Consider the following 24312-nt stretch of genomic DNA (forward strand, 5'->3'; position numbering starts at 1 on the left):
TTCCTTTACCCGGCTGAGGAATATGGAAGGATTCATAAGAAGCTAGTTAAGTCATATGGCCTGGAACATCTGTTCAATGCAAAAAATGGTGCCTCTCTCTCTCTCTCGTGATGACACATTAGAAGGACAAATTAATGGTATTGCAGAGTGTCATGGTAATTATCCATCCAAATCTGAACAAAGAAATGATAAAGGAAACCTACACTTAGGCTGGAAGACACATTCTACAGAAATATATAAAAAATCAAAATCATAGTACAATAAGAGTGCTTCTTATACCGCATATCTATGATATTTCTTTCCCTATCGGCCCGAAATACAAATCATGAAGAATTCATTGACCGCTCCGCAATGGATTGAAAAGTAGCTATTAAAGCTAGATGGAGCGGAAATGTGGGTTTCCTAATTTATTCTTTATACCTTTTTAATACTGATCGAACTTGTCGAGTTCTTGAAGCATTTGAAAAATGGTGACGTTCTGAGTTGGCAGAGCAGGAAGTGAAGCCATCCTTGTTAGATCAGGTGCTATTACACGGTGGTCCTGGCGGGTAAGTGTATGGTGCCTTTTACGCACTGCTCGGACTTGGGGCTCTGCAGCCACCACAACAATGCCTTGTTTGTTCATTACCGCAGGTAGTAGGAGGTCGTCGGCTCTCTTTTCTAATCTCTCCTCATGCGCCCTTCCATTCTTAAAGATGTAGCAGATATTTATTATGTCAGAATGCTTTCATCTATAGGAGTGTTTTCTTGTAGCAGGACAAGAAAGTGGACATGTTCTTACCTTGATAACAGAAGAGGTTGGCATTGGACATTTGACAGGACGATCTTCATCCTGTGGTTCCATTGGGTGTTCAACTGGCCAGAATTCGACCTCGTACTCAACTGCATGATGACGATGCTGTAAATCCATATAGCCACCGCTGACTCTAGTCCCTCTGCTATCAACTATTAACGGAACTTCATGACTTCCATTCTTTTCCTAAGAAAATGAAAAATGAACTGACTTTGATGAGCATATTGATGATACAGCTATATATGCGTGCTAATAAAGTAGAGATATCACGATAAGTATTAAGCATAAGAATGGCTTATAAGTGATGAAACTAACTGCCAGTTACTCAATTTGTAATGCAAGAAAAAAAGGAGAGATCAAGATACTTACAATATCATCCTCTCCACATGACAAACCCATAGAGAAGCGTTCATATACTCATGCCAGAGGCACAAAAAATCTAGCTTTGTGTGTATGTTTGTTTTTGGAGCGAGAATGTAAAGATAAATGAAAGAAAAGAAAAAGAAAAAGAGCATGAAAAGGAGTACCGAGGGGAGAGGGGTGACATTGGCATCGTGGGATCTCATACACAGTGAAAGACGAAGAAAGATTCCCACCATTCCCTACTTTTCTTGATTTTGTTACTTGTTTATTCGCCTCTTTTACCTCCTTTATTGGGTCCCTATATGACTATATCTTTGTCCCCCCCCCCCCCCCGGCTCTCAATGAGCGAGAGACAAAGAGCTTTTTTTCACTTTCTTGCTTTTGAAGAACAGTGGCAGTTTTGGTTGAAAATATCACAATCTACCCCTCTTTTTTTTTTTGGCTTTTCTTGGTTTTGCAGAAGATGGGAAATGCAAGTGAAACATGCATACATGAGCTGTGATATCTTGAGCCAAGATATAGATGCTCATTGAAAGAAATTACATGAACCGTGAAAGCAAAAGAAAAGCTAATTGAGCGGAAAGCACGAGATAGCGGCCTGCCTTAATTCAGACACTTTTACTAGACGTTTGTTTCTTCCAACGTAATAAACATCATATGTTCTAAAGCAGGCAAGCTGTATGTTGTGCAATGCTTTAGTCCTGACACCATGTTGTATTCTCCTCTCCACCTAAAGACAGGGCTTTGTGGGGACTCCATTGTTAGCCCTAGCTGGCCATCTTCCTGTGTAAGCTAATTGGCGTATTCACTGCTTGTGGATGCCAAGATGCCATAAGAGACGTGCCAAGAAAATAACAACCAGGAAGATCACAAGCCAGCACCAATCCTTTGTCAAGGCATATTCCACTGCAGCATTACAGAATAGAAATGAAAGTTAGGAGTGATCGACGAGTGCAAGACTTCGATTTGTCTCTCTCCAAATTGTTTTGGGAATCAGGTAGCTGACCACCAAGCCAAGCTGAGCTACTTTTCATTTATTTGAAGTGGGAGTCTCTTTGATTTGGAAGGCCCATTAAGCCTATATTATGGAGCTAGGATAATGATACGTACACTGGGCTAATCCACACAAGCACTCGCTTCGACTTAGGCCCAAATCTCATCTTTAATTAACGAAAACCCTCTCAAGTCTTTCCTTCATGAGAACGTGGACACCGAGGAAACAAAAAAGATGCATGAAAATGTAAACAGATCCTATTATATTTAAATATTTAGCGAACCTGCGTTTCTAAAAAAAATTATTTTTTATATATATTTTAGATTATTTTAATGTATTGATTTTAAAAATAAATTTCTAAAAATAAAAAAATATTATTTTATATATTTTAATATAAAAAACATTTTAAAAAATAATTATAACTAAAAACAGATATGTAGCTTTTCTTGGCACGACCTTCTTTGTCCCGGACTGGAAAAGGCGTAAGAGTTCGTGACAAAATGCATGGCCATAACGACACAACAACCAGGAAAAAGTCAAATATACCAACTCTGTAAACCAGAAAGCACCAGCAAAAATTTCTCTCCACAGCTCAATTAGCCAAGTAACGTACAGCATTACATTACAAAATAAACTTGACTAAGGTTCTTAGGCTGGCCGGCCATGGAAAATGATATTATTCTATTTGTCATCCCCACAAGTCCAGTTGTCGATCCAAAATAGCTAGCCAACCTATCACAAAGAAAATTAAGGAAGAGCCACAAGGGACAACCTAAAACAGGGAAAGGCCCTCGGTACACAGATTGCTGGGACAATAGAACAGGAAATGAAGCTGTGGAGAAGGGCTGCCGGAGCTCTCAAAGATCAAAACAGCTTATTAGCCATCAGCCTATCAAGGCAAACTTGGTATCGGAATTCAGATCTCGAGGCTGCAATCATCAAGGCCACCAGTCATGATGAGAGCTACGTAGATTACAGGAATGCCCAGAGAGTCTTCACATGGATACGCACATCTCCGGTGAGCCTGAAGCCCTTGATATGGGCTCTCACCACACGGATGGAGAAGACAAGGAGCTGGGTTGTGGCCATAAAGGGGTTGATGCTAATGCATGGTGTTTTCTGTTGTAAGACCCCAGCCGTGCAAAGGATCGGAAGGTTGCCATTTGATCTATCAAACTTCACTGATGGACACTCAAAACAAGCAAAAATGTGGGGCTTCAACACCTTTATTCGCTCTTATTTCTCGTTTTTAGACCAAAGATCTGCCTTGTTTTACGTACAGCAGAAACAGACAGAAGAACCAATGGTGCAGGAGCTTGTAAAGTTGAAAAACTGGCAATCTTTGCTTGACATGTTGCTCCAAATTAAGCCAATGGCAGATAACATGAAAGAGGTTCTAATTACAGAGGCCATGGATTGTGTGATCATTGAAATATTCGATGTTTACGGCAGGATATGCAAAGGGATTGCAAGGGTTCTCATGGGGATATATTCAGCTGGGAAACTTGAAGCTACCATGGCTTTTAAGATTCTTCAAAAGGCAAAAGTTCAAGGTGAGGACCTTGCTCTATATTTTGAATTTTGCAGGAACTTCGGTGTCTTCAACGCATTGGAAGTTCCTAAAGTCACACAGATCCCAGAAGCAGATATCAAAGATCTTGAGCGTATAATCAACGGAGTTCCTGAAGCGAAAAGTTACAAAAATGTTAATGATGATGATGATGATGATAAAGCAATAGTGGTGAAAGAAGATGTTGCCATTGTTGAAGAGAAAGAACCAAACAGTAGATTGAAGACAATAGTAACAGACAAATGGGAGATTTTTGAGGAAGACGTGAACATCAACTCTCAAGGAAATCACGAGACCTCTCATTTCAGAGCAACTTCTTCCGCAGAGAATCCTCCAAATTATCTACCCATTGTACCTGTTTATCATGAACAAGAGATACCGGATTTTATTTGTTTCTATTAGTTGGGTTAGGGATTCTCAATATTCGCTTCAGCGAGTCTCGTCCACTAATGGAGTCGGTTTTTGTTAAGAAAGAATGTTCTGTTTATACTCTTTTTCTTTTTTCTAAACAATTTTTGAAGGTTGCACATTTTAGGTTTAATTTTGAGATTAATGATGGAACTCAAACTAGAAATTTCATCTCTTATCAATTATCGTAGTCTTCTTAAGTTGATTAATGTTATGTTGGTAAGGTTATAGAAAGCAATCTGAACAGAGGTAGAGGCAAAGATGAAGAGTGAATTCCCCTGTATATGATGCTGTAAGCTGGAAATTTAATGTTTATCCTGGTAATCCTACTTCTGAGCTCTTTCATGAGCATACAAAATAGTCCTGCTCCCAAAAGAAAATAATTAATTCTCATACAGAATCAACACAATAATATTCTAGGGAATAAAATTTTATAATTCTCATGATCTTAATTGGATTAAGCGGCAGAGCTAGTTAAATTTCTTTGAACCCATTTTTATAAGACACGTCCAGCAACGTGAGAAGCAGATTCACAGGATTTGGATCGTGCTCTTAAAGAAATATAAACGATCATGTTTCAAATTTCATAATTGGTTTTGAGTTCAATTAATGTTTTGGATTGAATGAGAGAAATAAACGAATGAATTATATTGTTTCCATTTTTATTATACACTAAACTAAATTATGATCATTCAATTTGAATTTGAATTCCATGATCTAACGAAAATGACGGGTCGTGTTCATAAGAGAACACGACATGAACCGAATCTTACCTGTTCCACTCCTAGCAGAACCTCACAATCTAGCAGAACTGTAACACTCCGTACTCACCCTGAAAAGGCTGGAAAATTCAACACAGCATGGGGTTTGACTGCCTCCCTTGCAACTCAGTCATCAATGCAAGGTTTGCATTTTCATGGAGTATAAAATCTATAAGAGGATACGCAATTCTCTTGGAAGATAATTTGGTGCCTTGGAAGTCAGAAAAGCAAAGAACTGTAGCCAGTTCATCTACCGAGTAAGAGACAGAGCTGTAGCTCGTTTGTCTACTGGGTCAGAGTGCAGATTAAGCTCTAAATGATGCAACAGCTGCACTTACATGGTTGAAATCATTATTTTGAGAATTAAAGGTTACTTTATTGCGATCTCAGCTGTTTTGGTGTGATTTTACAAGCACAACTTAATCAAGCCACAATCCATTCTTTCACGTATGAACTAACCATGTTGAGATTGATTTTTATTTTCTTCGTGAAAAAAATTGCCAAGGAGGGATCTAGAGGCTCGGTTTATTCTTACTGCTAATCAGATAGCTTATGTGTTCATTTAAAGTGCTCTTGACATCTTGGTTTCCCTCTTCGAAAGACGAGCTTCATGCTACAGTTTTTCCTATAAGCTTTTGGGAGAGAATGCTAAGGAGTTTTAACCGAATGGGACTTCTTCTCATAGCAGAACTACAAGGTCATCCGTATCTTATGGCGCTAGAATAGAATTGAAGCTGGTTGGATAATTAATTGATTTTTTATTTTAAGCAATTTAATATATTTTTTAAAATCAAGATATATGTTGACTTATATGAAAAATTTAAAATATTACAAACAGATGCTAGGTGATGTTTGAAAAGTCAAGTGACCGTAATTAATACCTTTAAAAAATCTTTTTTTATGGATTTAGATACACTTCAATAATAAAATCAGTAAATTTATAAAAAAAATTGTAATAATATTCCAAAAAAAAATACTCTAAAAATATGTGTAGTTGAGAATGAAGAAATAGTGAACCATTGACTTAATAGATTTATGATATATTTATAGCCTATGAATATTATTATTTTGTGGAGAGGAAGGGATAAAGTGTAATTTTATATTCGTGATATTTTAAGTTATATTCTATTCAAAATAATACATATTAAATCAATATAAAATACAAAAAAAACCAGTGTGGAATTCTAGAAAAATCTCTAATGAGTGTTGGGTTTGAACCCATTAAAAATGAAAAATAGATTTAGATGCAATATTTATATCTAAGCATGTTGGGCTTGGGATACACTTCCAAACTCGAGCTCATAGATATGCTAAGATACATTCCTAATAAGATGAGCGTTATAGCACACCCAGCATGAGCGTGCACCCTGAATAGGTTCGAGCTTTTTACCCGAGTCTATGCTTTTTAGAGAGTTGGTTTCAAGCAATAGCTCGAGCGCTTTTGGTGTTAGGCTTAAAGGGTGTTTGGGAGTGTAGTAGCGGTTGCTTTTCAAATAGCTTTTCGTGCCGAAAAGCATGTCAATAATGTTTTTTTTATTTTTTAAAAATCATTTTTGATATCAGCACATCAAAACGATTCAAAAGGTACAAACCGCACTCAATTTTAGCGGAAAAAAAAATAAGTATGAGCTCAAGGGGTGTACTTATTAGTTCTATTTTGAAGAATATTTTTCAGTCTATTTTAAAGGGTTTTTTTTTAGTTTTTTTTATTTGTATCCATGATCCATCAATATCTACAATAGTGAGAGCTGCCAAAAATAATGAAACCTCACAATCAGATACTGCAAGCTGATAGGTTTCTTCCAAGTGTACACATGCACGTACTTTGTATTGACAGGTGATATACTTATAAAGAGCGTACAATATGTCATTTAACAGAATGTATAAATATGCATTTTTACGATCAATAGCTTTCAAAAACTAAAATAGTATCTTCGATTTTATTCATAAATGTAGAGCTTTCAAATTAATCTACACAAAGCATGTACCATATATATATATATATATATATATATATATATATATATATATATATATATATATATATATATATATATCTTAAAAAGGAAAATTTATCTCTACTTTGGCTTTTTTTTAACTTAAGGATGTTATCTTTTGACTTAAGGATCCTTTTTCAGTATTATCTTTTGACATTTATAAATTCTTTCATCTAAAGCAGTCAAAGATAAAGTAAATAATAACCAAGAATCTCCTATAAAAATTAACTAAAATCCAATTTGATAACTTGAAAAATTTAGATGCAATTTTATTATTTTTTTAATTTTAATTAATTAGACGTGAAAGTGAATAGAAATTAAGGATATAAATACTTCATACAAATACAACTTATTTATACAAAATATAACATAACAAAATTTAAAGTTAAATTACAATAATCTAAGTATTATGAAATTAAAAAAAAATTAACTAAACAATTTAAAAATAAGAGATATGGTATTAATTAAAACTAAAAAAAATTTTGTTTTTTTTTTTTAAATATTGTTGTGGTAGACTAAACCCGCAAGCCTAGCTATGATCGAAATAACCTAGGCACACCTCGGCTAGTAAGCCTGGTTTATTAATTTTTTTAGAAAATCACAATTCAAGTTTTTTGTTTTTAAAAACTTATTTTAATTTATTTTTGTATAAAAACACTTCAAAAACAATCTAGAAATATCAATAAATCTTAATTTCAACCCTAAAATATATTCTAATTACTCGAGAAAAAAAGGAGAGAAAATAAATAAATCATTAAAAATTTATGAACCTTAATTTATTTATTTTAATATAGTTAAAGAACAACACATTCATTGAACTCTTTTTATAAAACAAACTCATTGAAACTAATATCAGCTTTTTATGATTACCTGATTATGACTAGTTGAGCACTTATCTTTGCTTGACTCTTTCGACCATTTTCTTTTCTCTTGACTTTCAAAAATTGAAACGTGACAAAAAAAAAAAAAGAAGTTTTGAGCTAAAATATAAAACGCAAAAACTACATAAACAAAAAAATACATCAGCTGAAACTTTAGGAAGCAAAATGAAGTTTTCCCTGCCAAAATGAGAAAGGGGTCTTTTTGTTTTTTGTTTTTTTTGTTAAATTTGATTTTCATTTTATTATTGTTTAATTACAACCTAAAATTCTATTGCAAAACCGATCTTTAATTTATTGTCAGAAAGTTTTTTGACACTTTACTCCTATGAGAGAATGCAAAGTAAAAGGAATCTAAAACCATGTTAATATAATTTAAAAAGATAAAATTATAAATAAATAAAATTCAATGGCCAAAACAAATAAAAATAAATTATACAAAATAAATAGCATAGTCCACAACAGAAATCAATCCGAGTAAACAATGATTGTTATCACTCCTTTCCCCAATTCTTTTAGCTTATTTTATAATTATAATATATGACATATGACATCACTCCTGTGAGATTTCTAAGGCACAAAACAAGAAAAATACAGCTGAAAGCACATATGACATCAACCTAGGAATCTAATGTTTGTAATCCCAGAAGAAATTCGGTAAGTGTTACCTCCAAGGAATAAATACAATTCCATATTTATCAAAACCACACCATAATTACTTTCTCGTTCTATCAAACCACGAGGAGAAGAGTGTGACATTAAACCGAAATGAAAGAATAGTCTGAAGCAACTGAAAGGAAAACAATTAGATATGATGAAAGGAGAGGAGAAATCAATTAATAATCTTTGATAAAAATTGAATTGACTACAGAAAAATATTTTATCCAAAACCAACCGAGCAAAAATAAGCTCATCCACATCCTACATTCGGGTGGCCAAGATTTACTGGTTACCTTTATAACACAAATAGAAATGAAAAGTTAACAAGAGTTCCGAGAAGACTAGATGTCCGAATTTCAAAAACATGTATCATGGCTGAGAAGTCATGAACTACAAAGAACAAAATAGATCTCCGCAAAAGGCCATAGATATCTACACAAGAGAAGCAGGCCACAGGTAATGGGAGTCTCATTGCTTGCACCAACAACGTAAATCTACCTGATGGTGACAAACTTGTTGGTTCCATGTCTTGCCCAGTGAGTCCTTAAATCAATTGGGTTAGCAAAGTTATAACCTTCAGCTGCAAGTTTCTCCAGTACCTTCTTAAATGCACCCTGACTCATTTTCCTCCCTGCTATCCTTGCACCGCGTCTTTTGGTACTCATTGGTAGAGGGTACACCGAGACATTTGTGGTGCAACACGCTGACTGCCATCCTCCGCAGCCCCATCGATAACATTGTTGAGGAGTTCCAGTACATGAGCAGATCGGAATTGGGATACCTGAAATGTCCATATCAATCCCATTTATGACAACATCCACACTTTTCTTAGCTGGCTTCGCACGCTGAACTGTATTATTATTACCATCCTTCGGCTTCCTAGGTTTCTTCGCTTTGGGAGTTTTGGGGGAAGTACCACCTACCTGTCTTCTCTTCAACTGGTTACCTTCATTACTTACACTGGGTTCCTCAATCCTACTCAACCTCTCATCCCTTGATGAATTGGGTGGCTGTAACATTTGCATTGAGTGAGCTCCTGAAGTTTGCGTGGGAACAACATAATTGGGATTTGGGGGTAATATATTTAAAAACTTATCCCGATTTATCCAACTATCCCTCATGTAATTCATATGCTCAGGGGCATCAGAAACCACACAATCATGTGGAAGGTAGGCTCCATTGGCACCGATCATGATGTTAATTGGATCACGCCTGGGTAAGAAATGCTTTGTATCACGGTCTACCATGCTCGGCATCCACTGGAGACCTAATGGCTCCTTATATGACGGTTCATAATAACCCCAATTGTGCATGTTCAACGCATCATCATCCATGAAAGCTAAGCAATGTCAACAACACAGCAAAAGGGGAAAAATTCAGCTTTTCTCTACAGTTTTTAACATAACCACTAAAAACATTTTAATTCTTCACTATATCAGCATTCGTTTAAAAGATGAACTTTTGATATGTTTGGGATGACCCCTCAGCAGCATTGTCATCCAGATCACTGAGGCTGTGAAAGAGTCCTCAACAAGTGAAGACATTATTACCCTTAACGCTAATAAATGTAAAACACAAAGACAACATTTTACATGAAGCATAATTCCCAAAATCAATAGATCCAATGAACAATCAACAAAATAGAAGCATATGCAAAGAGATTAGCAGCTAGCAAGTACCAATTCACAATGCCTGGCATTAATTGCATCCAAACAAAAAAAAAAAAAAGAATAAATGAAAATAACTGAGTAAAAGAATCTCACTTCCTCCAGATCTAAAAATGGGAGGATTTTTAAGATTCCCATAAAAAAACGGGAAATTATATATATAAAAAAACATCAATAAAAAATGGAAACGTTTCTAGTTTTTAAATCACTTTCCATTTTCCAAGATTTCCTGAGAATGCAAACAAAAAACCATTTCCAGATCTGCAATATACATTAAAATCTCGAAAATAAGAAAGTTTTTTTTTTTTTTTTTACTTCGAATAGTAGTAGATTTCTGCAATCAGGAAATAGAAAACAAGCAAAATAGCAAGGAAATGTAGATGTGTGAGTATATATGGCAGGTTTGATAGTACTAGGTCCCATATATTCAAATCTTAGAAAAAGAGAGAGAGAGGAGAGAGATAACTCACTTGGGGTGCAAACGGCTCTTTAGGTTTTGCCCTTCCGGAGAGAGAAAGAGAGACAAGAAGAGAGAGGAGAGAGAAACGAAAGAGAAGAGAAAAAGAGAGAGGAAAGAGAGAGGATGAGAGAGGGTGAGAGAGACCTAAGAATATGTAGTAGATTTATTTTTTCTCTTTTTAAATAAAAATATATAATAGAAAATCTAAGAATGAAATGGTTTGTGCAGGGCATATGTTCCCATGTGACAAAAAATATATATCCTAAATTCTTATATTATTCTTTCTTTCCAATTTAAGGCTCATCCAACTTTATCTTATCCCTCTTTTTTGAATGCTCTTAATAAAGTGTAGATGTGAGCTTTTTTTATTATTTTTTTAAGCATCTCAATTAATTATTCGGGTTTTGAAGTTAACGATTATGTAAGTCTTCAGTAGTCCCGAGATTTGTGAGACTCGAACTAGTGACCTCTAGAAAATAAATCTAAAACCTGACCAGTTGAGTTACATCCTTATAATTATTTTTTTTTCATGTTAGTGATCAAAAATAACATTTTATGTTATTTATGCGGATATATATGGTTTTGGGACTTTACATTAGCTTATGCCAAGATAGATTGTCAAATGCTTCCCACCAAAATTCTTTCCTAACAATTTGTATGTGCATACCTTAATGTAATGCTTTGCAAGGTGGAGATTTAATTATATCCAAATTTAACGGGTGTTTTAGATAGTAGTAGATATTGTTTTTCAAGATGTTATTTTGCTTAGAAATATATTAATTAATATTTTTTATTATTTCTCATATTAAAAAAATTTGAAAACACAATAAAAATAATTCAAATGTACACCGAACATTCTCTATAATGCATCAATTAGCTGTATTGTCAACTAAAAAATGTGGCTTGTGAGGAGATGTATGGAGTCACGCAACTTGAGAAAACTGGAATATCTTTTTTCTTTTTTCTTTTTTTAATTGAATGCTCCAAATGTTTTCAATAGAGTAATTCAACAGTGGGTTTATTCCAAGGGCACTTTGGTTTGTTGGTAAACGTCACACCAAGGTACAGAGATTAGTAGAATTATAATTTTACTATTGAAAATAAACAGGACAAGGGTGGGGATTGGAGAATCTGATTATTTTTTTAAAAATAAATTGACCAACAATATATTTTGGATATAAATTGACACAAATATTTTTTTATATAGTGTTTAGAAATATGCTACATATCTGTCTTCGGTCAAATATTTTTTTTTTTCTAACAAGAAAATTATATATATATGCTTTTTTAACATATTTTTATAATTTAAAAAATTAAATGAAAATAAAAAAAATTATGCATACTCAAATAAACTGAAAAACATAAATAATAACTGAAAATAAAACTGAAAAAAATCAAGAAATAAGTGTAAATAAAGATATTTAATATCATAAGATGAAATATTTAATTGATTGTGTTTGCTAAATTTATTTATTAAAATGATATTTTATTGAATCAAAAGATAATAAAAATAGATATGCACATTAAATTGATTGAATAAAATAAAAGAAAAAAATATTAGTTAAAAAATTAATATTTTGAGGTATTTTGTTATGACTAAAAAATTTAATTATTATTGTATGTATATATGGGTAGTTAACTGTCGAATTTAATGACGTATTTTGAAAGTAAATTAACCACGTAATTAAGACTTCAGTTAAAAAATTAATATATATAACGAATTGGAAAATTATTTAACATGCAATTTACGTTCAATCACATTTATTTCCATTTCTAAAACTAATAATTATGACTAATCAGGTAAACTAACATCATAGCATAGGCATGAAATCTGTTGTATTTACGGCTTAATCACAAATCTAAAATAACAACTTTCTATTTCGTTAATCAGTTTATAATATGGAACTTGTATATATATTTGGGATTTAGATAGTAATTGATTGTTTGGTATTATGATAGCTTTTATATTTTATTTAAAAATAGAGAAAAAATCATTTTATTAGTTAAGTATTTTATGTTTTTTTTATATTTGACTCCATATATATATATATATATATATATATATATATATATATATATATATATTTGTGTTTCAAATCTTATTTTTATAAAAATTAAAATAACTAACTTTTTATTTATATTATATACAGAAATTTATATCAGAACAATTTTAATCAAACATGTATTTTTCAAATTTATTTTTTTAAAATCACAATTAATAATGTTTTTTTAATTTATTTTTTAAAACTATAATATCAAAAGCTATTACAATACCAAACACATATTAAAAACTAAAATACATAAAATGTGTATGTTTAGAATTGTGGTGCAAAATATTTTTTTAAATATCTCTTTGCTTGAAAATTAATATATCAAAATATTTTTTTATTCTTGACATTAAGATATCAAAATTATCAAAAATACTATAAAAATATTAATTTAATACTTTTTAAGCTAGAAATAATTTTTAAAAAAATGTTTAAGCAAAAACAAAAACAGCTTCCAAACATCCCCCGAAATTTGAAAACATTGAAGTTTTTATTTATGAAACGTAAGTCAACTAAAGTTAGCTCAGGACCCCAGCGAAAAACTATAATGACCGCGATTTTATAATTGGTTATTCGGAGCAGGCCAATTTTTATTTTCAAATCATATATATTTCGGGGATTTCTCGGCAAGTTAAAAATTATATTTCGTGAAAGAATTATTTTATTTAAAATTTTAAATTAATAGTTAAAATTTTAATATTTAATTTATATTATTTTTTAATAAATTTTCAAGTAAATATTCTATAAACTTGAATCTTACATTTACTTATATTATTTTATATTTATTTTTTATCAAATAGAATTTGAAAGATTGCTTAGTCCACAAGATTATGATATTTTATTAAATAATTATCTTAACTTAAAATTTTAAATTTTTATTATAAAAAGCTCTTTTACTTAATATATTTATTGAGTGATTTTCATTAGCACCCATGGAAGCAATTTTTACATCAATATAGATCGTAGACCTTGTAAGCAAAATTAATTTCGTGGGCACTGAGGTTGGTCACTAGCTAGTAGCAACAACAATTAGAAGGCCTTTTTACCCATGAAGGTAATTAGTATAACAACAACAACAACAATATATATATATATATATATAATAGCATTTTTCAAATGTTATAATAGATAGAAAAAAAGTGTCACGTTAGACATGTAATCACGTTTCTAACAAACGTCTAATAGGCTCCATCGTAAGATTTTATTATGACATATATGACAAATCGACGTAATCTCATATTTATGATCATAACACTTATAATAACATTTTTATAAATGTCACAAAACTATAGCTGAAATGACACATAAATTTTTGATAGATAATTGAAATATATATTAAATATAATTAGTATTAGAAAAAAATAATTCTACATTAATTTAAATGTTAAAATCCCACTTCAAAAATAATCATACACAAACAATGAAACCTAAAACTAGAAATCCAATTATTCCATTAAAAAAACAAAAAAACACTCCTCGAAAGTACTGATCTTCTAGGCAATCATTTCCCAGAACTGCATCATTATTAAATCCAAGAATGAGACCAACAAAAGGGGGGGAAACAGTAAGAAAGACTTGGAAAAGAAAGAAAAAAATTGCATTTATATACCAACAATGAGATAAAATTAGAGCACTAACAATAAAAATATGCATTGATTAATTATGGGGTACCTCTAGGTGTGGTGGATCAGTTAAGGAAATTAATTTGTATTAGTAATTCAAGTATTTAAGTAAATTTTGAACAGCATGATTATATTATTGAGTGATTTCGGGGATTTCTCGGCAAGTTAAAAATTATATTTCGTGAAAGAATTATTTTATTTAAAATTTTAAATTAATAGTTAAAATTTTAATATTTAATTTATATTATTTTTTTAATAAATTTTCAAGTAAATATTCTATAAACTTGAATCTTACATTTACTTATATTATTTTATATTTATTTTTATCAAATAGAATTTGAAAGATTGCTTAGTCACAAGATTATGATATTTTATTAAATAATTATCTTAACTTAAAATTTTAAATTTTTATTATAAAAAGCTCTTTTACTTAATATATTTATTGAGTGATTTTCATTAGCACCCATGGAAGCAATTTTTACATCAATATAGATCGTAGACCTTGTAAGCAAAATTAATTTCGTGGGCACTGAGGTTGGTCACTAGCTAGTAGCAACAACAATTAGAAGGCCTTTTTACCCATGAAGGTAATTAGTATAACAACAACAACAACAATATATATATATATATATAATAGCATTTTTCAAATGTTATAATAGATAGAAAAAAGTGTCACGTTAGACATGTAATCACGTTTCTAACAAACGTCTAATAGGCTCCATCGTAAGATTTTTATTATGACATATATGACAAATCGACGTAATCTCATATTTATGATCATAACACTTATAATAACATTTTTATAAATGTCACAAAACTATAGCTGAAATGACACATAAATTTTTGATAGATAATTGAAATATATATTAAATATAATTAGTATTAGAAAAAAAATAATTCTACATTAATTTAAATGTTAAAATCCCACTTCAAAAATAATCATACACAAACAATGAAACCTAAAACTAGAAATCCAATTATTCCATTAAAAAAACAAAAAAAACACTCCTCGAAAGTACTGATCTTCTAGGCAATCATTTCCCAGAACTGCATCATTATTAAATCCAAGAATGAGACCAACAAAAGGGGGGGAAACAGTAAGAAAGACTTGGAAAAGAAAGAAAAAAATTGCATTTATATACCAACAATGAGATAAAATTAGAGCACTAACAATAAAAATATGCATTGATTAATTATGGGGTACCTCTAGGTGTGGTGGATCAGTTAAGGAAATTAATTTGTATTAGTAATTCAAGTATTTAAGTAAATTTTTGAACAGCATGATTATATTATTGAGTGATTTCGGGGATTTCTCGGCAAGTTAAAAATTATATTTCGTGAAAGAATTATTTTATTTAAAATTTTAAATTAATAGTTAAAATTTTAATATTTAATTTATTATTTTTTAATAAATTTTCAAGTAAATATTCTATAAACTTGAATCTTACATTTACTTATATTATTTTATATTTATTTTTTATCAAATAGAATTTGAAAGATTGCTTAGTCACAAGATTATGATATTTTATTAAATAATTATCTTTAACTTAAAATTTTAAATTTTTATTATAAAAAGCTCTTTTACTTAATATATTTATTGAGTGATTTTCATTAGCACCCATGGAAGCAATTTTTACATCAATATAGATCGTAGACCTTGTAAGCAAAATTAATTTCGTGGGCACTGAGGTTGGTCACTAGCTAGTAGCAACAACAATTAGAAGGCCTTTTTACCCATGAAGGTAATTAGTATAACAACAACAACAACAATATATATATATATATATATAATAGCATTTTTCAAATGTTATAATAGATAGAAAAAAGTGTCACGTTAGACATGTAATCACGTTTCTAACAAACGTCTAATAGGCTCCATCGTAAGATTTTATTATGACATATATGACAAATCGACGTAATCTCATATTTATGATCATAACACTTATAATAACATTTTTATAAATGTCACAAAACTATAGCTGAAATGACACATAAATTTTTGATAGATAATTGAAATATATATTAAATATAATTAGTATTAGAAAAAAATAATTCTACATTAATTTAAATGTTAAAATCCCACTTCAAAAATAATCATACACAAACAATGAAACCTAAAACTAGAAATCCAATTATTCCATTAAAAAAAACAAAAAAACACTCCTCGAAAGTACTGATCTTCTAGGCAATCATTTCCCAGAACTGCATCATTATTAAATCCAAGAATGAGACCAACAAAAGGGGGGGAAACAGTAAGAAAGACTTGGAAAAGAAAGAAAAAAATTGCATTTATATACCAACAATGAGATAAAATTAGAGCACTAACAATAAAAATATGCATTGATTAATTATGGGGTACCTCTAGGTGTGGTGGATCAGTTAAGGAAATTAATTTGTATTAGTAATTCAAGTATTTAAGTAAATTTTGAACAGCATGATTTGCTTTATGCATATTTTTAAAGATTTCATTTTGCAACCTAAAATATATTGGTACGTAGTTTACCAAAAACAAAAGTGCTGCATTTTCTTAAAAGAACCAACCGCTGGCGTTTCACATGCATATCTTTTCTTCATCCACTCCAAGTTATGATCCTAACTCTGTTTTAAGAGGCAGGAATGGATTAAATCCTCTATTATTTGACCATGTTATCAAATTATTTAAGGCAAGGGATATAAATCCCTTAATTAATAAAAATCCTGAACACTTGGTTAAGGGATTTTGAGGGGTTATGACTCATGATGTTGTTTGTTAATAAATAAAGAAATGTTAAAAATGAAAATGAAAGTTTTATCTCATAAAAGAATAATATATAATTTCTATTCATTGCATATCAATTCCAACCAAGGACAGCTACGGGGCCATATAATGCATGGTGTCTTTCACTCTAAGGGTTCGAGCATTTTCTGCTGTGTGTCAATGGGATGGAAGCTGGTTCCACCTTGGCTGGATGGCAGATCATGGATTTTTGGAATCGATCGACTGTGTACAGGATTGCGAGCAAGGTTAGGCATCTGTTCACAACTTTTTATAGGTCCATCTTGTCAGTTTTGAGAATTTTGTAATCGTTTGTGAGCTTGGCCTACAAGAATCGGCTTTACAAAGTGAGCTTGATCGGTGACATTTCACAGAAGAGAAGCATGAAATTGAGACTGCTCCACGGTGTAGTATTCAGTGAACCGTGGTTTGGTCTTTGGGGTTATAAAATCGGGTGTGGAAGCTTTGATTTCACTTAACCAATGCACCAGGAAGCCATTGATGATGTCACTATACAAGGCATGCCCCATTGCATATTTGCCCACTATCCTGGGAATTCTAATATCATCATATTCCGGTCATTAATTTTCTCTAGGTACCAAACGTTATCAGATCATTCTTTGGTGACACTTGGTAACCTATCCCGCTTCATGTTAGACCTCGAGACCCACCTTCCAGCGGAAAACTGTATCGATAGCTATAATATGGAACCAACCTGTAGGTGCATGGTCTCCAAAACGAGTTGAAATGGCAACAAGGGTGATTGTGGAAGCGCAAAAAAAGGGCTGAATTCGGGTGGGTTTCAAGACAAGATGTTGGGGATGCTGCTCGTGTCCATATCGATGACACAGGTTTGCTAGATCTTGAGCTAAAATCACTCGGAAACCATGTAGTAGGGAATTATTTAGTTCGGCGCTGCTTGAATCCAGTGACAAAGCTGGCGTTAAGAGTGCTGATTGGAAGATGATCAAATTAATGTATATCCTGAACAACAAGGTTTTGGTCATCAACCATTCAAAAATGAAGGGTGGACACAAGATGACAAGGCCTCCACTAATGAAGGACGAGCTATGCTTGTTCAAAAGTACTCTCAAAAGCCCAAAACCAACACTGAACCAAGGGATTCTTAATTAGTGCGACATCAGCTGCTGCAAGGATAATTCTTGACACCAAACACCTTGCCAAAGATCATATAATGGTGAACTGCCACGGAAAATTGAGAACATCGATCGCGAGGAAGCTGGGAAAATTAATGACACTCTATTGCACGGTTGTCTTAAGAAACAAACAAGAGACCACTGAAGTGATGAACAAGGCAATGCCATCGTTTGAATGCATTACCCTGAAAAACAATGCTACCTTCAATTAGTTTAAGCTAGAAGTGGAAATTAAGGAAGTTCAGGGAATTGAACTGGGGATTGAGAAGCTTCATTGTAGAGTCAGTAATAGTTGAAGAGGGTCAACAAATTGTGTTAGAGGGGAGCAACACAGAAAGATGAATAATCAATGAGTTAATATATGAAAGTCGTGTTAATCACCGAGTTGTTGATTGTGCTTGTGGAGCCAAAGAAGATGATGGTGAGAGAATGGCTATATGTGAAGTTATTCCAAATTTAATTTGTTCAATTTTTTTTATTATTAGATTAGGTATTTGGATCAGCTTTTTAATTTACCCTTTGATTTAAAAAAAAAAAAAACATAACTTACATAACCAGGATTTTTTTTAAATAAAAAAATTTACTACCACGGATCAAAGAGGTATTACATATTATAGGAGTAATACAATAATACTGAAGAGCGTACGGCGCCGGTGCTGATGAGGCCAGTCCTGTCTCAAAATTGGACTTGAATAGATAAGGCCATGGAGATAGATTAAGCAGCCCCAAGAGTCCAAAATACTGCCCATGAAATGGATTGCAACGCATGTTCAAATGAGCGGTCCTACTCCCAACCAAAACAACAAATAAATGCTTCTTTCAATAATGGTGTTTTTTTTATTAATATGAAGTATGAATTGCGAGAAATATTTTTTCTATACCAAAAAAATATTTGTTTTTAATTGGATAGAGTGCAAAAAAAAATAAAAAAACACATTGCCTTAGTTTTTGTATTTGTCTATGTCTACCCACATACACATGCGTGCACATGACTGTCCACATATAATTATAAAAAAAGTACCAGCTAAAAAAACTATTATTGATTTATTATACCCTTAAATTTTAATATAAGAAACCATTATAATTTTAAATAATAACTCGATAAACTAAACCACTAAGGGCATCTCCAATGGCAAAAACTAGCTAAATTGTTAGTATAGCATTTTAAAAATAGTTTTTAATTTTGTATACACTCCAATAATAACATTTATTTAGAAGAACTAAATTGTTAATATGATATTTTAACCCAAAATTGTGAAAATCCAAAGCTCAAAAATAAAAAATAAAAACTTGTGTGTTGAAAATCCAAAACTCAAGTACAATTCAAGATCAATTATTTTTTAGCTTTTTTTAAAAATATGTGAGCTTGTTTGGTATGGTGATTGCGGTTGCTTTTCAAATAATTTTTTGTGATAAAATACATGTTAATAATTTTTTTTTATTTTTTAAAAAATTATTTTTAACATCAGCATATTAAAATGATTTGAAAATACTAAAAATATATTAATTTGAAGTTAATAAAAAATAAAAAAATTTTAATTTTTTTAAAAATATTTTTGAAATGCAATAATAAACATGATCAGAAGTGGCAAAAAAAAAAAAAGAGCTATTTTACCTGCTCTTTTAGCACTTCCATTGGACCTGGTAAAATAAAGTTATTTTAACAATTATTTGGTTTTAGCATTTTATTTACCTCCACCATTTGAAGATGCCCTAACAAAACCTAAAACTGATCATAGCAGGGCGGAGGAGCTATACAGAGCAGAATAACAACACAGACTAAAAATAAAACTCATTTAGAAATACGAAGCAAATAAACGAGAGGGGTCCATGCATTAAAATCATATGAAAAATCATCAGAATCAGAAGAATATCAGTTCACAAGCAGAGGGATGGATAGAAATAGGATGTATTGTTTGCCTCAGAGTCCGTAAAGATTTTGTTTCAAAATGTTTTTAATTTGTTTGAAAATATAATAGATATTTTATTTTAAATTATTTTTTATTTAAAAATATATTAAAATAATATTTTTTTAAAAAAAAAATTTATCATCAAAGTAATATAAAAATATATTTTTTTACTAACACTGTTTGACCGCAGTTCCAAAAACAGCCGTGATGCCTTGTGGTTGGGAGCCCATGAAGGAATATTAATTATCCTGTGTTTTTAAAAATTTTATTTTATTTTTGTTAAAAATTAATTTTTTTATATATTTTAAATTGTTTTGATATGCTAATCTTAAAAATAATTTTTTTTAAAAAAAATATTATTTTAATATATTTTAACATAAAAAACATTTTATAAAACAATCAAAATCATATTCCTAATTAAGCGTTGAACTAGGAGTACATTATTATAATTGTGTTTCGTTTTGTGATAATACTGGGAGGTTAGAAAAACAAGGGACCCTTATGCATGGGTATATTTGTCTCTGTGACGTGATGTGCCAAAATTTGTAGAGTACTTTATTGACTTTCATGGAACTTGCATTCTTGTCTTTTCTTTACTCTTCCAGCCCCTTCTTTATCAATCAATTTTCACCTCCTGGGTAACTTCTTTTTTTCCTTTACGTGTTTTTTATTTTATTTTATTTTATTTTATTACAGAGCACGATGGCTTTTCAGGGCCTGACAGTCCCTACCAAAGAAACGACAGTCCCTCCCCCCTCTCTCCCTCAGAGCAAAACAAAGAAAAACAATCAAAAGCAAAAACAAATTCTCTAGAAAACAAAAATGAAAGTTCCATGTAGGTGAGAAAACAAACAAATAAATATAGATCTCCATGCCTCGAAAGTAAGTGAAAGGGTGTGTGATGGAGGGATGGACAAGATATGTCATGGGATCCTGGATTTGCTATCGTTTAGACTCTAACATGGAAGCCAACTTGGATTCACTTCTGAGGATACCAACAAGCCTGGACAAGACAAGACCCCAGGTTTCAGTGCAATTACCTGGGACCATTGCTTGCTGCCTGGAAATCATTGCGGAACACTTGTTTTATCTGTTATCTTCCTTCTTGTTTATTTAATTTCTGCTTAATTTCGCTGGACGATGCATCAACTGAAGGTTCATCTTCAAGTTAGCGTTAAAAACGTGAAGATGAACCAGCAATATCCCTGCAATGCCTTGCTTACGAGTTTCGAAGATTAAAGTTTAGCTACTGGGAGAGGGAAACCAAGCCAATTGGAGCCCAGCTAAAAGTCAACAGATTGTTTAAAACACGGTTCACAAGTTTAAACTGTTTTAGAGCTGTTGATTAAAGTAAGAAAAGATCATTACATTTGGAATCCTGGACAGTTGGGAGGGATGATCGCCACTTGCTTTTGCTTTTTGAACGCAGCATGGGTTCACGATCCATATTCCATCTGCTTATTCTTCCTAAGTCAGTATACAAACACAGGCATCTTCTATCCTTTCTGCCATGATTATTGAATACACTTATCCCCTCTCTGTCCCTCCAACAATTAAACATCAATTCTTGTGTTTGAGAAAAGATCAAAACTGTACCTCATGTGTTTTTTCCCAATGATAAATTAGTTTTAACGTGTGTTTACTAGCTGGATTCTTATTGTAAAATTACAGAATATGCATGTGCAGGAGATTTTATAACCCTTTGAGAGCATTGGAACACGAGGGAATGTTCACCGTATTATCCTTTCATCATATGTCTACTAGGCGGACTCTCTGTGAGATTTGCGGTAGCTTACCAGCTAAAAGTAGAAAATCGTGTTTCAATTAAAAGAAATCATGCTTTACACGTGTAAGATTAGTTTAGACGCGTATAAATTGACCTAATCATCCACGTTAAACTAAAAAAAAATATGCTTCAATTTCAATAAATCAAACATCAGAGAATTCACACAAGCAATTAAAAGGGAATATATATATATATATATATATATACATGCCCCCACAACTAAGAAGTATGAATTCTGCCGTTTTTATGGGCCTTTAAGGGAATTCGTAGATTTCATTTTAATTAACATTTGTGTTTAGCTAGCTAACGCATCTGTTTAGAATTTACCTAAACAGTATAGCTGACCAATTGACAGCTTAAACAACTGAATTTAAAAAAAATTTAAAAACTATTAAAAAAAACAAAATAACTCTTGTGAACTCCAGTTAAGTAACTTAATCTATAAATTAAATCATTAGAATATCAGAATAACCTCATAAAAATTAAATTAAAATAAATAATAAAATCTAATTTATAATTAAAATAATATTAAATTAAAAAATTAAAAAAAAACTAGAATTGATCAAGTTAATCTTTTAAATTAACAGACCAAGTTAAAAAAAATAGTATAACTTCATAAAAATAAACTAAAATAAATTATAAAATATAATTTTAAATTAACAAAACGTTGAAGCATTTGTACACTTTGATTCACCTTGTTCGGTATAATTAAATTAATCTTGGTTGAGGCAGCAGATAATGCAGTCGAATTACATAGGAAAATGGATGTTGTCGGTTTTGACTCTTCTTCGATTTTCTTACCTCTTTTGTCGACACTTGATGCAATCGTTTTCACTTTTCGAATTTACCCTGAGAATACAAAGGTGTCTAGACAAATACCAGGTCAAAACATGGGTTGAAAAATCTATGGTCCTTTTTACCGCTACAAGTCTAGGAGCTGACTACTTTATAGGATGTTTGGAAGTGTAATAATTGTTGTTTTTTAAATAGCTTTTTATGCCGAAAAACATGCTAATAATATTTTTTTATTTTTTAAAAATTATTTTTGATATTAGCACATCAAAACGATTCAAAAGGTACAAACTGCACTCAATTTTAACAAAAAAAAAATTTTAAATTTATCAAAAAACAGATTGAAACTTGGCCCAAAACGGGCTCGATCTGCTTCTCATGCGTGCCTTAGAATCTCTTTAGAAATGCGTTAGTTTTTATTTTTAGATAATTTTTAAAAGTTTATTTTTTAAAATAATATTAAATTAATTTTTAGTGCTTTTATTATATTAATATATTGATATAAAAAAATTATTTTTTATTTTATTTTTTTAATATATTTTAAAATAAAAAATACTTAAAAAAACACAATCCACTGTGATACCAAACTTACCATTAAAACTCATGTACTTTGTACACAAAATAAAGAGATCACACGAGTGATTTAAAATATCTTGTAATCAATGTTTAAGAAGGCTGGCTTGATAAATCGTTGTATAACTCAGCTAATTTGGCACATGAACGGTCCATGTTAAAGAAAAAGATAAAAACTAGGTGACCTAGTAAAAAAACAAAGCTAACCCCACTATTAACTTTTTACAAAAATATATCAAAATAACATAATTTTAATTTAAAAAAACAAATTAAAATCAAACCGAATTAGTCACCTAAATCTCATTTTGATCAGGTTTTGAAACTATATTACTGAAGACTAGAAGGTGCATGATACAGGTTGGTAACTAGTTAATTTGTATTTTTTATATTTAATGTAAATATCCGAACCAGCTTACGTACATCTCGAATAATCCTATAGATTATGAAATTAACGATTATATAATGCTCCAGTAATTTTGAGATTTATAAAATTCAAACCAATAACTTATACAAAAACTAGTTAATATATATTTGTTAAAGGGAGTGATGGAGTGGACCGGAGCATGTCCAACCGAGTTAATTTTGGACTTGGCTGTTAAAAAAAAAGAAGTTCCAATCTAGTAACACTATACGTTCAAACCATTGATGAAATTATTAAAATCAATTAATTAATTATCCAACTGAATAGCTATATTTTTAAGCTGCTTGAATTCTTATGGCTTCATTAGGTTGCCATGTATTGACATTTTACAGTTCATTTTCATGCTAAATTTATGAGAAAATGATGTAATTTTAGCCATATGGATCTTCTTTTCATGACTGTAAAGACAAAAATTATAAGATGATAGTTAATTGAGTGATATCCAATACATGAGGGGTCTAATTAGAAATATGTATTTTGGGACTCATATGAGAATTGGGTGATAAATATATGCATGTGTCCCTTCCCCAATTTTTTCACACCGTCATGAACACAAGCTTGAAAACTAATTTTTGAAAAACTAATCAACAAAAAAATTGAAATAAATTATTGATTCAAAATTGAAATAAAAAATCATTATAAATCTAGAAGGATTCAAATTTAGAGGTGTTTGGATTCGTTGTAATAATTATTTTTA

General features: G+C 31.1%; 3 protein-coding genes across 3 annotated transcripts; 1 reads left to right on the forward strand and 2 right to left on the reverse strand.

Annotated features, from left to right (window-relative positions):
• Positions 1 to 205: 205 nt before the first annotated feature.
• On the reverse strand, positions 206 to 1314 carry LOC118054682 (uncharacterized). Its single transcript, XM_035066356.2, has 3 exons — positions 1163 to 1314; positions 782 to 979; positions 206 to 688 (listed from the first exon to the last, which is right to left on the reverse strand). The coding sequence occupies exons 1-3, from the start codon at positions 1190 to 1192 to the stop codon at positions 425 to 427; spliced, it is 492 nt and encodes a 163-aa protein (XP_034922247.1). The 5' UTR covers positions 1193 to 1314; the 3' UTR covers positions 206 to 424.
• Positions 1315 to 2639: 1325 nt separating this feature from the next.
• LOC118054693 (putative clathrin assembly protein At1g25240) lies at positions 2640 to 4594 on the forward strand. The gene has a single exon (XM_035066366.2). The coding sequence runs from the start codon at positions 2977 to 2979 to the stop codon at positions 4120 to 4122; it is 1146 nt and encodes a 381-aa protein (XP_034922257.1). The 5' UTR covers positions 2640 to 2976; the 3' UTR covers positions 4123 to 4594.
• A 3995-nt stretch (positions 4595 to 8589) lies between these two features.
• On the reverse strand, positions 8590 to 10718 carry LOC118054703 (protein BASIC PENTACYSTEINE2). Its single transcript, XM_035066377.2, has 2 exons — positions 10562 to 10718; positions 8590 to 9763 (listed from the first exon to the last, which is right to left on the reverse strand). The coding sequence occupies exon 2, from the start codon at positions 9756 to 9758 to the stop codon at positions 8919 to 8921; it is 840 nt and encodes a 279-aa protein (XP_034922268.1). The 5' UTR covers positions 9759 to 9763; positions 10562 to 10718; the 3' UTR covers positions 8590 to 8918.
• Between the last annotated feature and the right edge of the window lie 13594 nt (positions 10719 to 24312).

Source organism: Populus alba, chromosome 8, assembly GCF_005239225.2.
Source record: "Populus alba chromosome 8, ASM523922v2, whole genome shotgun sequence".
Taxonomy (NCBI): Eukaryota; Viridiplantae; Streptophyta; class Magnoliopsida; order Malpighiales; family Salicaceae; genus Populus; species Populus alba.

Coding starts and splice junctions, on each gene's coding strand:
- LOC118054682 (XM_035066356.2), bottom strand. CDS start 1,192: ATGGGTTTGTCATGTGGAGAGGATGATATT. Junction 980..1,162: donor CATGTGGAGAGGATGATATT/GTAAGTATCTTG, acceptor TCATTTTCTTAG/GAAAAGAATGGAAGTCATGA. Junction 689..781: donor CAACCTCTTCTGTTATCAAG/GTAAGAACATGT, acceptor TACATCTTTAAG/AATGGAAGGGCGCATGAGGA.
- LOC118054693 (XM_035066366.2), top strand. CDS start 2,977: ATGAAGCTGTGGAGAAGGGCTGCCGGAGCTCTCAAAGATCAAAACAGC.
- LOC118054703 (XM_035066377.2), bottom strand. CDS start 9,758: ATGGATGATGATGCGTTGAACATGCACAATTGGGGTTATTATGAACCG.